An 18,539-nucleotide genomic window follows, 5' to 3' on the forward strand; every position below is an offset into this window, starting at 1 on the left:
CCAAATAATATTGGCCACCATACAATACAGATAGTGAATTAGTGACTGCCAAACAATATAGAGTGCACTCTGCATTGTATTTAGTGACATAAATATAATACAGAGTGCATCCTAGTGGATCCCAAATAATACTGGCCACCATACAATACAGAGAGTGTATTAGTGACTGCCAGACAATATAGATTGCACCATACAATACAGAAAGCACCCTAGTGAGCTCCATACAAGTCAGAGAACATGCTAATGATGGTCATATATTTGTTACAAGTCGTGGCCACGACTTGTCTCCTTCGAGCAGTTTACCCAGTCAGGACGGATTACTCCAGTTTCTGTTACTAGGCAATCGGCGCGCCTCAGGAAGTGACGTGTCATCCACAGTGTGATTGGTGCTTCCTTCTATTTGTACACACTAAACTTTTGCTGCCTCGCCGACTATAGCGTATCTTTGAGTTCCATCGGCTTGGCTTCATGATAAGCATTCTGTTCCTCCTCCTTGTGCAGATTTTGATCATCCCGAAGTGGCTTCCATGCCACCTCCGGCTCTCTAGCTTCCCTTCGACTTCTTAGCCACCCCTAGACCACCATGCTGCCATCGGCTCTCCAAGCCGCAGCACCGACTACTTACTCCTCTACCATCGGCTCTTGCCGCACCTTCGGCACAATTGCCACACCAACAGCTTCCATGCTGTTCCCAGCTCTCCAGCTTCTTCTATGGCTTCCAAGCCACACCCTCACCACTGTGTTGCCATCGGCTCTCCAAGCCACAGCACTGACTACTTACTCCTCTACCATCGGTTCTTGCCGCACCTTCGGCACATTTGCCGAACCAAGAACTTCCGTGCTGTTCCCAGCTCTCCAGCTTATTCTATGGATTCCAAGCCACACCTACACCTCTGTGCTGCCACCGGCTCTCCAAGCCACAGCATTTACTTTGAACTACCTACTAACGGCTACTGCCGCACCATCAGCACATTTGCTGTATCATCGGCACATTTGCCAAACCATCGGCTCTCAAAGCCACAGCATTACCATTTGACTGTCTACTAATGGCTATTACGCACCATCGGCACACAAGCCGCACCATCGGAACATTAGCCGCATCATCGGCACATTTGCCGCACCATCAGCTCTCAAAGCCACAGCTTTACCATTGACTATTTACTAGCTATTGCCACACCATCAGCACATAAGCCACACCATCGGCACATTTGCTGCATCATCGGCACACTTGCCGTACCATCGGCTTCCAAAGCCACAGTATAACCATTGACTGTCTACCAATAGCTATTGCCGCACCATCAACTCACAAGCCGCACCATCAACACCGTTGCCACACCATTGGCACACCACACCATCGGCTCCCAAGCCGCATCTCTCCAACGTATAATCTTCTCTTCTTGTACAAAACTCCTTCTTATCACCTCAAGTTTCCAGTTGACACTCCTGTAAGCTGCTACTACTCTGAGCATTAAGTCCAGGTGGCCGCCTAAGTATCGGTGAGCAAATTATTTCAAGAGAACAACGAGCAGTTGTTAGTGGCGGAAGACCTCGTGGCCTGTAGTTCTAGATAGCTTACTAGGAGTAGTCACTGGTAATCGTAACAATATTACAGAATGCATTCTAGTGACCACAATATTATAGATAATTTTTTTGACTGCCATATAATATAGAGCAGTGATGGCGAATCTTTTAGAGACCAAGTGGCCAAACTGCAACCCAAAACCCACTTATTTATCACAAAGTGCCAACACAGCAATTTAACCTGAATACTGGGGTTTTCCCCTTAGTAATGCCCCCAGTTCATGTTCTACAATATAGTTATGCCCCAAATCATATAGTGCCCCATAGTTGTTCCCCCAGTTCATGTTCTGCAATATAGTTATGCCCCAAATCATATAGTGCCCCATAGTTGTTCCCCCAGTTCATGTTCTGCAATATAGCTATGCCCCAAATCATATAATGCCCCATAGTTGTGCCCCCAGTTCATGTTCTGCAATATACTTATGCCCCAAATTATATAATGCCCCATAGTTGTGTCCCCAGTTATAATATATTATGCCCCATAGACATCTATAAAGCCCCATCCCTAGTTAATACACACGCACCCTCCGACCTGCGCTCACCAAATTGAATTGAAAAAAATAAATAAAAATAGCATGACCTCAGGCCTCTGGCAGCACCCATAACCCGAGACCACCAACCTGATCCGGAGACAGATGTCACCTCCTGTGCTGCTTCCCTCATCCTGTGCTGTGTAGAGTGCTGGCTGGATGTCTTTAGGCGTACGGAGGGGAGCAGCCCGGCCCAGCACTGTGCTGTCCTGGGGCGATGGTGCATGCCCACAGAGAGGGCTCTGAGTGCCCCCTCTGGCACACGTGCCATAGGTTTGCCACCACTGATATAGAGCATCCTAGTGAGCTCCATACAATACAAATAGAATCCTAGTGACTGGTTTCCACCAGAAGTTTCCCCCACTTATTCTAATGTAAATCACTGCAAGCAAGGGCAATTGACATAGACAGCTGTGCTCTTGTGTGTGTAATTTGAAAAATTTGATTGTCACAATGTTTGTGGAAACCTACTGTATGTAATGAATAGGCCCCTATGTGAGTCACAAGACCTAAAATAAGTTCAGATCACATTTTCTAAAATGGGAAGGATTGGCAATGAATTTTAGTCCTATGAATATGAAGAACTTTTCCAATGAAATGAGTAAGGCTAATATAGATAATTACCACTGACTATCAGAAACAATAAATCTTCAGGACATATTATGGGTAGAGATGAGCAGTTCAGTTTTGCTGAAAAGTTAAAACAGAACACATCTGAACTTTGGTGTACCGGGTAGAACTGAGTCCCGGCTCAGGTCTTCTCGCAAGTTGGATCTCGGATCTAAAAACCGGATCTTGATGTGTTTTTGAATGCATGTAAGTCCCTCCCTCGTGATTTCAGGTGCCAAAATTTGTCACAATTGACTGGAAATTGCTGGAAATTAATGTTATTTATATTAATAACACTACAGGAAGAAAAACAGGTTCAGGTTACATGATTTCAGCTGTTTTTATACATTTTTTAAAGAAAACCAAAACCATATATTTTTGGGTGGATTCTGGTCACATGGGTCTCCTTTTACATATGCGAATGGCGAGTTTTTGCATACAGTGCATGCATAGAAGTGAACTTGCACACTTTTGCATATGTCCGTCCTATTCTGAGTTGGAACTTGGGCAGATCTCTCATTCTATGAAATGTGCTACAGTAGATCCCCCCAGGGGGTTACATTCCCACCCCCAGGGGTGGATTAAGGGGGGGTAACAGGGACGGTCACCCCATGGCCCCCAGACACAGAGGGGACCCCACCACTTGTTGCACTCTGAGTACCAAGAAACCCCCCTACGGATGGACATCGATGGTTGATGTTTGCCGACCATTGATGTTTTTCTTATGATGGTAGTGTTTTTACCATTCAGTGGCAGCATTCCAATGTTTACTGCCATCGAATAGTAATGATATGGTGTTGTGATGTTTTTTTTTTTTTTAATACTGAAAGCTTCACTATCCCTGCCTGCAGCTCTCAGCGTCCAGTATCTTACCCCACCCCTGATCCCACCCTGTCCCACCGCCAATGCTGTCCTGACCCCAGTGCCATCCCCTGCCAACCCTGACATAGGGCTATTGCGCATGCGAATATCAAATTAATATTTTTTTCCATGTAATACTTTTGATGCGATGGTTACTTACCATTGCATCGAAAGTTTTGATGGTGAAAGCCCAGCCATCATTTGATAGTGGGCTTCCGATGTTCATCCCTAAACCCCCCGATAGACCAATTCCCCCCGACTACATCGGCCAAAGTGGGGGCGGAGCAACTGCAGCAATGATGTGAGGTGCCCGTCCCCATTAGCAAACTGCAGCTGCTGCATAAATATGTAAGTGTGTATGTGTACTGTTTTATTGTGTATATATTTGTATTAGAGATGAGCGGGTTCGGATTTACTCGGATCTCACAACGGCATTTTATTGGCTGTCGGCTATCACGTGTTTTGGATAGCCAATAAAATAAATCCGAACTAATCCGAACTTGCTGTAAAATGGCGATAAGAACCGAGTAAATCCAAACCTGCACATCTCTAATTTGTATGTATGTGTTTGTGTGTGTATATATGTATATACAGTGTATCTGTTATCGTGTATATATGTGTTAAGGTGCCTACACACATACCGACTTTTCATCCAATTAGGCCGATTTCGACGAATCGTGATGACGGATCAGGTAAAAAAAGTACAAACAGTTAGTTTATACTCACGAGCATGATGCCGATGCACGTCGCCACTCGTCGTACATCACATCCTCTGATATGCCTTGCTGTAGGGCAGATTAGTGAACCATGAACATGATGGAAGCCAATCGTGAGGGTTTTTTTCCCTCACGACAAATCGTACGAATCATCGCACAACGCGGAATTTGACTGACAGGAGCCTGCACACGCCCCATCGCCATCTTGTGCAGCATCGTGTATGGAGCAAGACAGTCGCACATTGAGGAGCCTGCACACTGGATTCTTGTTTTGGACAATTTTTGGTGAGTTTTGGTACAGTTTAAATACAACCACACTGACCACCAATATGTGCTCCCCATTGCCCACCAATGTGTGCTTCCAGGTAATAAATGCATGACTCAGCCACCGCCCTCCGTATTGCGGCGGGCGGTGGCTGGGTCATGCATTTAAGCTCCCACTGCCTACCAATGTGTGCCCCCAGGTAATAAATGCATGACCCAGCCACCACCCGCTGGAATGAGGTGGGTGGTGGCTGGGTCATGCATTAAGCTCCCACTGCCCACCAATGTGTGCCCCCTTACCTAACCACATCATGGGGACAACCTAATAATTAATTAGAAAACCAATCAATTTTTTTTTTAATTAATAGACAAAAATATTTAAGAAAAACAAATACATTCCAGGAAGATTATTCATATTGAAATAACATATTATATTAATAATAAACATGTTTAAAAATCAATTCAATACAGATAAAATAAAAATACATTTTAAGTAATATAACAAAAATATAAATAAATAAACACGTATTTTACAAAATAATCACCCTACATTACATTTAAAAACACACATTATTTAAAGCTGGGAGTGTTCTACCTTTCCGTCTCCAGCTGTTGTGGTACTACAGATCCCCGGATGACCTGCCACCCACCTTTGGGAAATAATATATTGTTAAAACTGTTTTTAGGGCATCCTGGGATCTGTAGTTCTACAACAGCCACAGGCCCAAAGGTGGAAGACCCATGCTGTCAAACAAAGAAAAACATTATATTACCAAGCAATGAACACATGACATTCCTGTAAAAGAAAACATGATTAGAATACCATAAAAAACCTTTAAAAACGAAAATATTAAAACATTAAAAATGTGAACTATAACAACATTACATTTTTAAAACCTGTAAAAAAGAAAATATTAAAACCTTAAAAATGTGAATTATGACAACATTACATTTAACAAAACTATATACACAAATATGAATTAGTTACAGGATTAATTGAAATCCTGCACTCGAAAGAGTGTCTGTCTGTGGAAGATCAGTTCTCGGAAGTACCACAACAAGTCGCACAAGTTGGCCTCACTAGAGGAACTTTTGGTGTATACGAAAAAGTACATATCTGATGCAGACCTGAAAACTGTACGGCAAAAGATTCAAAATCTCAGGACCGTGTACATCAAAGAAATAAAGACGGTGGATGACTCAAAAAAAATCAGGAGCGGGCAGAGATGAAATATATAGTCCTGCACTGTGGTACTACCATATGATGTCATTCATCAGTGATCAAGAGCCTCAAAGGGAATCTATCATCTTGATGGCTGAGCGTGAGGGAGAAGAGGAGGTTGCAGAAGTCTTGGTAAATAGTGACACAGTTTAAACCAAAATCCTTAATGTTTTTGTTGTTAAATCCCAAATGTCCAATTTAGTCAGTAGTTCACAGACAGTCCTCTTGCCATGGTACAGCACCTGGTCCAAAATAGGTCATGTACTCCTCCCTCACTTCTTTGGCACGTGCGGTGGATGTTGTTGTAGTTGGTTGTGCAGACACAGATGTCAGATGTTCAATGTCCTCCAGGGATCCTACATCTTCTGGTCTAGATGGGACTGGTACTCGTTGAGTAGATTTTCATCGCAGAAAGTTATGCAGCACACAGCACGCCATCACGACCCAGTCTATCTTCTCCACACGTAGATTGATGGTGGTGTGGAAAATGCGGAAGCGATTGCTCATTATTCCAAATACATTTTCCACAATGCACCGTGCCCGGGATAGACGATAGTTGTAGATCATTTTCTCTTTGGTCAGGCCCCTCTGTGCAAATGGCTTCATCACATGTTTATGTAGTGCAAAAGCCTCGTCTGCGACAAAAACGTAATTTAGGCCATGCTTTGTCTGGTACAGTGAGGGCAAGTTGAGGGTTTTGTTGGCGAGTCTCTGGTAGAAAGCTGTCTTTTTGAAGGACTCACCATCCGAAGCACGGCCATTCTTGCCGACATCCACAAACAGAAATTCGCAATTGGCATTCACCACTTCAATGAGAATGATGCTGAAGAATCCTTTGTAGTTGTAGTAATATGATCGGGTGTTGGCAGGTGAGTTGATGCGGATGTGTTTCCCATCAATGGCTCCTCCGCAGTTAGGGAAATTTCAACGTTGTTCAAAATCTTCCGCGATGCTGGTCCACTCCTCCACGGTGTTAGGAAACTGTAAAAATAGTAAAAAAGGGGTTAAAACATAACTATAATATTTTTTATATCTTTTTTCCCTATATAGACTCCCACCCAAGACCCTGATTTGGCATCCACACCAGACCTCAGTCTGCTCGGTGGTGACACTGAGCTGGAGAATACCACACAAGTGGAAACTCCACTTCCACCTGGACCCTCATCTTCTCAACAACCCCAAAAAAAGAAAAAAAAACAAGGGAGAAAGGAGAATCTTACTGAACGTGAGGACAATTGTTTCCAAACCGCAGAACGGCTGCTGCAGAAACTCCCAGATGCAATAGATGATTTCACAGCTCATGTGAACAGCACATTGAGAAATATGGATACAGATATCCAAAGAAATTTTCTAAGGTTCAACTACGACCTGTTGAGTTGCTGTATGAGCAAAAATATCTCAAATTCTATATACATTGCAGACCCTATGCTATTTTCCCCTGCCCCAAATAGGTATGTCCGTCCCCCCCCTGCCCAGTTAGATATTACTCCCCCACCAAGCACCCCAAGCACCAGCACCACCTTGTATAATGCTCTGCTGGATGCAGCGGATGAGTCGCCCCAATATACAGAGATGTACATTTTTTCTTGCTTTTAATATCACCAAATTTTATGAATTCTAATAGGTGCTTGCTGCATGGGATAGGGTGGTGATGACGCCATTTGGACAAGGTCACTACGCACATGGCACAAGTACACATTGCTGGAAGCCGGGGCCACAATGTGTACTTGTGCCATGTGTGTATTAGCCTGTTCAAACTGGCATCTGACCCACCCTATCACATACAGCTGGCTACCTATTAGAATGCATAAAATTTGGTGATATTGTTCTTTTGTAAAATTGTATAAAAAAAGTATATTGCACACAGTTTAGTGCACACTTTCAGTTGCCTGCAGGTCAGTGCACATTGTACTAAAAGTAGGCTATTTTTTGCTTTATGTTGAGTAAAAAATAAAAGAAAAACATTTTCTTTGCACAAGAAACCAATATGTGGTGTGTTGTTTTTTTTTTACTTACCTTGCAATAGTGGTACTGTAGCACTTTAACGATGGCTTTGCAGGTCTCCGGAATGATGACGCCCAAGGACTGAGGTGAGATGAGTGTCCCAAACTTCAGGTCTTCAAATGACCTTCCTGTAGCCAGGTACCTCAGGGTAGCCAACAGTCTGTCTTCAGCAGGGATTGCCCTCCGCCACCTTGTGTCTTGTCTCTGGAGGTCACCAGATGCAACAATTCCTGGAAGGTGACGTCATCCATGCGCAGGTAGTTCCGATAGTCATCCGGGTTGTTCTCCTTGATCTCCATCAGCAGGGACATGTGAGAGCGAGTATCCCTTTGTAGAAACCACTCCTTGGTCCAGCATGCTCTTGTCCTTCTTCGCTGGGCCCTCTTCCTAATCTCCCGGACCCCAGCTTCTGCGACCAACACTCTATACTGATAGGAATGCATCAGTACAGAATTCAGGAACAGGATAGAATGCAGGTAGCACACACTTGCAGGTAGAAGACACTTTGTAAAAGGCAAGCCAAATACAAAGAGCACAGTAGCAATGTACAGGATTCAGCAGGAATACACCTAGCCTCATCTAGTAGCAGAGCAGAATGTACACAGAGTTTAGGGTGCCTGCTGTTTATACTCCATAGCTAGCCCCTCCCATTGTTATGGCTATTTAAATTTCCCACCAATAGTCAAGAGCCTTTTTTGTTGTTTTTTTAACTCACGATTTGTTATGGCCAATCTCACGATGCGTACGATCCGATAGATCGTGAGATCGTAAAACAGATTGGGTGTCTTTTTTGCAAAATCATGATCACGACGGCAAGGGAGCTCCCGTGAAAGTTCATAAGGAAATTGGACAAGAAATCGGATCGTGAGCACATCGATATGTGTGTGGGCACCTTTAGTGTGTATATGCTCTGCATGTATATGTGTTAGTGTGTATGTATGTGTATACTGTATATGTTAGTGTGTATATTATATATAATATATACGTTTGCTACCTATATATTATATATACATGTGTGCATGTTTAACACACAAATCATGCATTTGTCCCTGCCCACACAGGGTCGGTGTGACACTACCAAGAATAGGTGTCCAGTGGTACCTGTTACCGGACAGTCAGCGCTGCCGCATAGAGTGCAGAGCGGATCCCGAGTCCCCTCATCAGCGTCACATGACACATCATGTCCATGACGCTGATCACTGATGTCAGAGCTCAGGAGCTGCTCTGCATTCCATGAAGCACTGATTGTGCTGCTGCATCCACAACACAGAGCCAGAAGGTAAGTATTGAGGAGGGGGGGTCCTTGTGGCAGAGGGGTGTGGAGGGGCAAGCCTTAATCTGGCCCTGCCCACCCCCATGGGCAACCCCACCTCCTGCACATGCAGAGTGCAGAGAAGCATGTTTGAGGGGGGACTGATGATTTCTGCACATGCCAAATCAGCCAAATAGTGCTTAGTTACCCTCCTCGCACCTTGATCCCCAGCACATGCACCCCAGAGTGCAGTTCACACAGCATTCTAGGGAGCGATTCTGGCAGTAATGTTGGTGGTCACAGACACATCACTGCCTAGTGGTCTAGGTAGTCAGAGGACATTCGTTCTGCACTTGTACACTCCACAGATCCCAAAATCTGGCTTTTGTGACAACCACTAAATCTCTCCTAAGCTTCACAAACATATTCTCAGCAGCTGAGACATACAGTATATAACGCAGAAGACTTCCCAACACTTTCTCACCGACATCATGTGAGTACAGTTTGAACACTTACCATATTCTCTATTAGTTGTGTGGTCTCTATTTATCAGGTTGTCGCTGTGCACTTCTCCATTGATTCGTTTCCAGACTGTGCCATTAATGCTCATTGGTTTCCAATCACAAAAGCCCGATTCAAAGTCACATCTTCTAAAATTTCCTTAAAAAAAAAAATTATATTTTTTTTCATGGTATTCATTTAATTTATTTGTTAATTGGGTCAAATAGAAATGAGAACACTAAAAAGTGCAGTTTTAGGGTCTTTCAAGAAGTATTAGTAAAAAGCTTGGACTATACGAGAATATAGATACAGCTCAGGTTGCAGTCTACCAATATATTTAATTTTTCTAAATGATAGGTAGAAGCTGATTGGTTGCTTTGGGGTACTTCTCCATTGGTCCCTCTTTTCAACTGTTTTCACTTCTCCATACAGCAACCACAAGGGCAATACATTGCATTGAAAGCACAGAGGAGGTTTAAGCACTGGCGCCACAAGCGGGGTGCGGGCCGCACATGGGTGTTACAAGTCGAGGGGTGACACCAAAGTGCTAGCTCCCCCTCAATGACAGGAGCCAGGTGCTGCATTACGTGCAGCACTCGGCTCCTAGAACAGTAAGGGAGCCGGCATTTCACACAGACAAAAATGGGGTTTCAGGGTGCAAGGCCACGCCTCCACTCAAGAGACCACGCCCACTCACACGAGGTCACACCCCCTTATTTGCGTAGGCACGCGCAGTACATACTCCCCGCACTGGGTGACAAAAAAGGTAGGGACGCCATTGGGTTTAAGCAAGGAAAAAAAAGTTTAAAATAAATAAAATTAAATGTCAGTGGTTGGGAATTAACAATGAGCCTGATTTAGAGTACGCTACGTCGATGTTTTTGCAATTGAGCGATTATTGGTAAAATGCGCCTGCGTATGCTCTGCACTGCACATGTGCTACACTCCATTAGCGATACTACTCACAGTGCCTATCTTCACGAATAATGTTTGACAGTCAAGCACCGGGCTGAAGAGGGAGTGGTGGCAAAGACAAAAGCGGGTCGCGTCCTTTTTATGGGTGTGCCGCTGGCTGCGTCTACAATCCCGTATGCTAATAATGTGGCCCCTAAGGATCTGCGTGTGGGTTGCGAATGTGTACGCAGTTGCTGCACCTTTGCGATGACTCAGGTGGTCATCTCTATACTGTTACTGGCGGCTTAGATTTTAGCATAATTATGCACATCCTAAGTGTGCACAGTGAAAGCTGCATTCAATATAACGTACAACTCTCAATCAGGCCCTATACTAACTAACTTTACGCAAAACAGTATGTGGGCCTAATTCAGGGGTGCATGCACGTCCATTACTGCGGTCTGATCTCGCAAAATTCTGCATGTGCTTCCTCACTGAGCATACGTAACGTAGGGCAACTACTGGTTGTACACATCGCAGCCTCATCTCCATTTGCGTCTGAGTTTATTTAACTGGGTGTCAACTGAACGTTTGCATGTTCAGTTGACACCCAGGTAAGTCTTCCTTCTCCAGACTCAATCCTGCAATAAAGGACATGCGGGGATCACCAGAGAGGTAAGTCTTCCCTCCCCAGACTCAATCCTGCAATACAGGACATGCGGGGATCACCAGAGAGGTAAGTCTTCCCTCCCCAGACTTCGTCCTGCAATACAGGATATGGGGGGATCACCAGAGAGGTAATGGTGCGTATCCACTTGTCAATAGAGAAACAACAGTATGATTACAACATTGTAATCGTACAGTCGTTCCTCATCCTGTAATGTGCCTACACTGAACGATATGTCGTTCAGTGCAGGCACCCTCTCTCATCCCTGAACATGCACAATCCGTCGTTATCGGCAGATTGACCTGCATGCTCAGGCGATGATTGATGTAGAAAACTAGCATTGGGAGCACGCAGAGCCTGTCGTTTTTGACATTTTACTGAACGATCTTTGAACGATTAAGATGTGTGATGTCATGGGGCGGTTCTGCTGAGTTGGCCTGGGGGGTCCTGTGCCCTATATTTGTTCCATAGGAGTTTTAGAGACCTGCCTGATAGAGGTCACCTGGACGCGATGGGAAGGCCCATAACTATGGCCATTATTATGCAAAGAACCTCTTTGATGCTATTTAGCAGTTATATTATTAGGTTCAGCATGGTTAGAGTGTGCACTTGCATTTGTCTCTTTATGCTTGCTGCACTACAAGTCTCAGCAGGTAGCACCTCACATTGGGGCAGATGTATGAAGCTCTGAGAAGTGATAAAGTGCAGAGTGATAAACGACCAACCAATTAGCTTTCATCTGTCATTTTTCAAACACAGCCTGTAACATGACAGTTAGAAGCTGAGTGGCTGAACATTTATCAAGCTCTAATTTATCATTTTCCAGAGCTTCATACATCTGCCCCATTGTGCTTAGGGTGTGCAATCTAGGGCCCCTCCCCCTATGTATTTTGTACTGTGTGTATGTATGTACACTGGAAGGACGAGACTCCTTCCACCTTGATTAGAACCCCTCTCACCTGTTCCTTGGTGTTTAATTAGCAAGGAGTCCTTGCACTCCAAGACTGCACATCTAATGAGGCATACTGAGGGTAAGACCTATTATACATATGCTGTGTGTCAGTTTTGGGACTGGTATTGGGGTGCAGGGCTCTCTGGGCTGCTGTGGCTGGACTGCTTCATGGCATCATAATGTACACTTTTTCACTTCTTTAGTTTGTTTTTTATATATGTGGCACTTTATACACATTTTATTATAACCTCCTACTTATGTAGGACTTTAACACATAGGCTTTCTTTATTATTCTTTAACCCTCACTTTAAATCTCACACTAGTGTGATGCCATGGGGCGGTTCTGCTGGGTTGGCCTGGGGGATCCCGTGCCCTATATTTGTTACATAGGAGTGTTAGGGACCTGCCTAATAGAGGTCACCTGGACGCGGTGGGCAGGCCCATAATTATGGCCATTATTATGCAAAGAACCTCTTTGATGCTATTTATCAGTCATATTATTAGGTTCAGCATGGTTAGAGTGTGCACTTGCATTTGTCTCTTTGTGTTTGCAGCACTACAAGTCTCAGCAGGTAGCACCTCACTATGGGGCAGATGTATGAAGCTCTGGAAAGTGATAAAGTGCAGAGTGATAAACGACCAACCAATCAGCTCACAACTGTCATGTTACAGGCTGTGTTTGAAAAATGACAGGTGGGAGCGGATTGGTTGGTCATTTATCACTCTGCACTTTATCACTTTCCACAGCTTCATACATCTGCCCCATTGTGCTTTGGGTGTGCAATCTAGGGCCCCTCCCCCCATGTATGGCTTAAATTAAGGAAGGGAACACTAGGACTGCATATAAAGGCAAAGCATGGACCTTCCCTTAATGCTCTATTATCTACACCTTGCATACTCAGCCTCCACTTAATGGCTTATCTACCCTGCTTCAATGGACAAAAGTGAAAAGATAAAAGGCTATTAGAGCAAGGAAAAACCATAAAAAACCACTAAGTGTAAGGGGGTTATTCATCATGGGTGGCAGTGGAGTCTTGTAAACCATATTTTTATATATATTGAATCGACAAGAAATTATTTTGTGTCTATTTATTTTATCAAAATTATATTGCAGTGGCTCAAGTGTACTTCCCAGAGAAAAGTGACAGCTTATGCATATTTTACTGCAGGGTTGGGACTCAGGGCCTGACTCAGAGCCGGACGCTCTTTCAGAGCGCTCGCTCTGAATCAGTGCCCGCCTATTGTATTTTTAGAGCGGCCTCCTGGTGACTTGCATAGCTGTGTAGCTGTGGGTGACCACCCACAGCTAGTGCAAGTGGCCAGGATGATGGTCGCGATGGTCAAGACCATCGCGACCATCGGACTTGCGACAAGACCCTTGTGGTAGGGTCTCGTTGCCGCAAGTCCCAGTGGACTTCTTGGTCTTACAGAGCAAGAAGTCCACTCACTGACATCACTTGTGATGTCAGTGGGGACCGGCCCTAGACGGTAGGTGTTCCTATGGGAACGCCTCCGTCTGGGCAGCCACGCCCCCAGCCCGCCCACCAAAGGGGTGTGCTGTCACTCAACATCGACAGCACGCCCCCTTTGTAGCGACACCCGGAGCGACGGCTTGCCCGTCGCTATCCGGGTCTCATGCATGAGCACGACGGAGCCGCCTCCGTCGTGCGCATGCGCACTGGGCCAACATTGACCCGCTTGCGAGCGCTCAGCGCTAGCGAGCGGGTCTGAATCAGGCCCTCAGGCCCTGATTCAGAGGTGCTCGCTATTTGCGAGCGCTCGCTCTGAATCAGGATGGGCCGTTTTTTTTTCCACCGGCCTCCAGGCCGCTCGCTAAGCTGTGGGTGACCAGCCACAGCTTTAACGGGCAGCCTGGCAATGGTCGCGATTATCGCGACCATCGGGCTTTCGACGAGACCCTTGTGGTAGGGTCTCATCCACCGCAAGCCCCAGTGAACTTCCTGCTCTAATAGGGCCGCCCATAAACGGCAGGCGTTCCTTCAGGAACGCCTCTGTTTGTCCAGCCACCCCCCCTGCACGTCTACAAAACGGGCGAGCTGAATTGTAGTGAGTCCCGCAGCGAGTGAAAATTCACTCGCTACGGGGCTCGACCACATGCAGCGCTCACGAGCCCCTTACGGGGCTATGCGCTCACGAGCGGGTCTGAATCAGGCCCTCAGGTCCGTTATTTACAGCCTCTCCTCAGCAGACCATTCCCTATGCAACACTGCCCAGAAGAAGACAGTTGAAGTGCATTGGAGACACAAACACCAGATTTTAAGACATTACGGGGTCTAGCAATGTCAACATAACATACGTGTTGATTTTCTACATAGGGCCATATTCAATTTGGATGCAAAAAGTCGTCATTTTTGCATTTTTCAATTATCCCCATATTCAATTACAAAGACTTTTCGCCGTTTCGAAAAGTTTTTGTAAAAAAGCGGGGATAAGTGTTCACCGTGTTTTACATGGTGAAAGAAGTGCAGAATTGGGGCTTAAGGGTGCAGGCTTCAAAAAAATATCCTGCACCCCTGGGAATTGCCCCTAAAAATGAAATGTGTCAAAAAAAAAAAATAGGGACACTGCTGCATTCATCTTTCCCTCTATCCTGACTAGTCTCCCAGTTCCTGCTGCTGAAAAACATTCCCACAGATGCTGAAATCATGCTTCACTGTAGGGATGGTATTGGCCTGGTGATGAGCGGTGCCTTGTTTCCTCCAAATAGAACGCCTGGCATTCACGCCAAAGAGTTCAATCTTTGTCTCTCATGGTCTGAGAGTCCTTCAGGTGCATTTTGGCAAATTCCAGGCGGGCTGCCATGTGCTTTTTACTAAGGAGTGGCTTCCATCTGGCCACTCTACCATGCAGGCCTGATTGGTGGATTGCTGCAGAGATGGTTGTCCTTCTGGAAGGTTCTCGTCTCTCCACAGAGGAATGCTGTAGCTTTGACAGAGTGACCATCGGGTTCTTGGTCACCTCCCTGACTAGGGCCCTTCTCCCCCGATCAGTCAGTTTAGACGGACGGCCAACTCTAGGAAGAGTCCTGGTGGTTCCGAACTTCTTCCATTTACGGATGATGGAGACCACTGTGCTCATTGGGACCTTCAAAGAAGCAGATATTTTTCTGTACCCATCACCAGATTTGTGCCTCGAGACATTCCTGTCTCGGAGGTCTACAGACAATTCCTTGGACTTCATGCTTGTTTTGTGCTCTGACATGCACTGTCAAGTGTGGGACCTTGTACATCAAGGTGTATGCCTTTCAAATTCATGTCCAATCAACTGAATTTACCACAGGTGGACTCCAATTAAGCTGTAGAACCATCTCAGTGGAAAGAGGATGTACCTGAGCTCAATTTTGAGCTTCATGACAAAGGCCGTGAATACTTATGTACATGTGATATCTTAGTGTTTTTTTTTTTTTATTCAATTTGCAAAAATCTCAAAAAAACTTTTTACACGTTGTCATTATGGGGTATTGTGTGTAGAATTTTGAGGACAAAAATGAATTTATTCCATTTTGAAGCAAGACTGTAACATAACAAAATGTGGAAAAAGTGATGCGCTGTGAATACTTTCCGGATGCACTGTGTGTGTGTGTGTGTGTATATATATATATATATATATATATATATATATATATATATATATATATATATATATATATATATATATATATATATATATATATATATATATATATATATATATACCCAGTTTCATGTTTAGAATGTATGCAAGCTTGAGCCCAAGATGGCAGATCAAGTTCATTTATCTGAGAATCAGTGTAGGGACTGGCTAGATGGGAATGACCGTGAAGCGGTGGCCAGCTTAACAAATTATTGCAATATTTTGGAACCAACATTCCCTATGTTCAAAGGAGTTGCAGTTTGAAAAGCATGAGAGTGCCGAGTTTGTATGATATTTTTTATGTAGATGGTGTGGTCACATACCAAGGGCACCTCAGATGGTCGAGTGCCGTGGATTGAGCCTGTCGTGTGTATATGTATATATATATATATATATATATATATATATATATATGATTTCTTTTTTTAAGTCTTCATAGACAACAAAAGCACCAGCACCAGACTGGAGACCATATAGATGGATGATATTAGTATTTTTCTGATAAACATTTAAAATTTACAATCACCTTCCATCAGTGCATGGAAGTATTCACATGGGGCTCACATAAATCTATATATTAATTCATAATGTCAGTGCCAAATTAAAATGCATTATTTTTATCAATATTATATATCTTTCTATACAAGACAGAGTGATAACATACTGCATATGGCTGGGTCCTCATCACTTCCATCGCTGCAGTCATACTGGAAGTCACAGGTAGAGTCAGCGCTGAAGCACGATCTGTTGGTGACGTTTGGAGTTCCTGAAGATTCTTTACAAGGGGAGGATTTAAATTCATCCAGAGCGATAAATCCATCTATGCTCCTTAGTGTGCCTTCAAAAGCAAGCTTCAGATTATATTAGAAATATGTTAATTTATTGTGACATTTCTACCTGCATATATCATAGAAATGGCATCCAATAATGATTATATAGATGGCAGTTACAGCACTAGTTTATAATGTAAACATGGAGGGTCTGATTAAATGGTGGATGCATTGCCGATTTATTTAGCATTGAGCAGTTTTGTTTGTACGGCGTATGAGTCAGAGTGGCACTGCACACACGCCAACTTTGTTTACCGATGGTGGTCGCAGTGATTATTTGGATGCAGAGTGACAAAGTCAGTGACTGTTGCTGGAGGTAACAAAGGGTGTCAGGGGCCATTGCGTGTCTCAGCCTGTGACTGCAGATCGCTAGTATCAGAACTGGCCACAGAATCAATGTTTAGACAGAGACACTGCACCTGCCGGGATGAAGTTATGAGACCAGCGGTCACGATGTTGCCGTTCTAAATCCCGACGGGGGTAGCCCGACAACCGACACCTATCTTACTCCCAACGCAGGAATCCAGAAGGATGGCTGCCCGAACGAGGTAAGTCCAGGGTGCAGGGGGAGGGTTAGGTTTAAGTAGCATAGCGGGGTTAGGGTTAGGTTTTGGGGGGAGAGGTTAGGATTAGGCCCCCCCTAGGGGGAAGGGTTAGGCACCACTGGGGGGGGGGTTAGGCACTAAGGTGGGAGGGTTAGGTTTAGGCATTAAGGGGGAAGAGTAGGTTTAGGCACTAATGGGGAGGGTTAGTGTGTGGTGTGGGGAGAATTAGGCTACAAGAAGGGAGGGTTAGGTGGAGAATGGGGGAGGGTACCAACCATCGGAATGCCGCTGTCAGTATTTTGAAAGTAGGCATCCCGACAGCCAGCATTATATACCCATTCCCACCTGCCATAGTGCTGGGGCAAGTGTTGATGGTGCACGCGATGGTAAATTGTCCAGAACCACTGAAGGTATTGCAACATCTAGGGGCACTGAAAGTGGGTGTCTCAGGGCTCGCACTTTCCGGCGCACGACAGTACACAAAGGGAGGGCTAAAACTAGCATTTGCATATTAACACCGCCGCGGCGGCTACTCAAAAAGACACAGAAGCGACGGCAACTGTGTGCATCTCTCAATCAGGCCCTCTGTATGATGTATGAAACCTCCTAAAGAAGACAAGTGCAAGTATTACCCATAGCAACCAATCAGCTTCTAGGAATCATTTTGTAGAATGTACTAGATAAATGATAGCTAGGATCTGATTGGTTGCTATGGGCACATTTAGCTGTTGAGAAAAAATAAGAAGAGGCCATTAAAACCAGGAAGTGTGAGACAATGGGGCTCATTTATCAACGAGTTTTATCATTTGCAACGAGCTTGGAAACTCATTGTGTATGATAAATGGTTCTCAAACCAATCAGCTCTCAACTATCATTTTTTAAACAGATGACAGTTGGGAGCTGATTGGCTGGAGCACCATTATCATACGCAACGAGTTTTAAAACTGGTTCCTTATGATAAAACTCGTATATAAATAGGCCCCAATGTGTGCAGCACCGTGGGGGCTCTCTCACAGTCTGGAGCTGCATGGTAGCAAATGTAGTGGGCAATATAGAATTCGATGAGGGAACAATGACCAATGTAATGTAGTAAACAAAAGGTGTTGTGGAAAGAAATATGATCTTAGTAAAAAACAGACTTTGGAAGAAAACTTGGCTTTTAACAAGACAATAACATATATTCTGAATATTCACCAATCATATAATAAGCACCCTTTATCAATTAGAATACTATAATGGCCTCCCCACACTGGGACATGAATCCCATTGTGCACCCATGGGATCCCAGATAAGTTTATAATTTTTTTTTTAACTATTTCTCAATGTGGCCAGACTGTGTTGTGAGCAATGAGGGACATGATGTTTTCTGAAATCATGGTAATTATGTTAATTGTCAGAAATGATAACTGACAAAAATGTACTGATAATTTGTATTTACAAACTATTTTTTTATTGTTACATGTTTCCCCAATATAAAA

General features: G+C 44.4%; 1 protein-coding gene and 1 long non-coding RNA gene across 2 annotated transcripts in view; one reads left to right on the top strand and one right to left on the bottom strand.

The window, feature by feature from the left end:
* MALRD1 (MAM and LDL receptor class A domain containing 1) overlaps positions 1 to 18,539 on the bottom strand; it is a 612,799-nt gene that overhangs the window by 501,784 nt on the left and 92,476 nt on the right. The window contains exons 8-9 of the mRNA XM_088478591.1: positions 16,351 to 16,537; positions 9,556 to 9,699 (exon numbers count right to left, since the gene is read on the bottom strand). Of these exons, the coding sequence (XP_088334717.1) occupies positions 9,556 to 9,699; positions 16,351 to 16,537 (331 nt within the window). The remainder of the gene's footprint in view (positions 1 to 9,555; positions 9,700 to 16,350; positions 16,538 to 18,539) is intronic.
* The window catches only part of LOC148517445 (uncharacterized), a 90,492-nt gene continuing 84,063 nt past the window's right edge, over positions 12,111 to 18,539 (top strand). Inside the window, exon 1 of the long non-coding RNA XR_015879286.1 lies at positions 12,111 to 12,132. This is a non-coding gene — a long non-coding RNA (uncharacterized LOC148517445). The remainder of the gene's footprint in view (positions 12,133 to 18,539) is intronic.

The sequence above is a fragment of the Taudactylus pleione genome, unplaced genomic scaffold (genome assembly GCF_031769625.1).
Source record: "Taudactylus pleione unplaced genomic scaffold, aTauple2 ptg000216l, whole genome shotgun sequence".
Classification (NCBI taxonomy): Eukaryota; Metazoa; Chordata; class Amphibia; order Anura; family Myobatrachidae; genus Taudactylus; species Taudactylus pleione.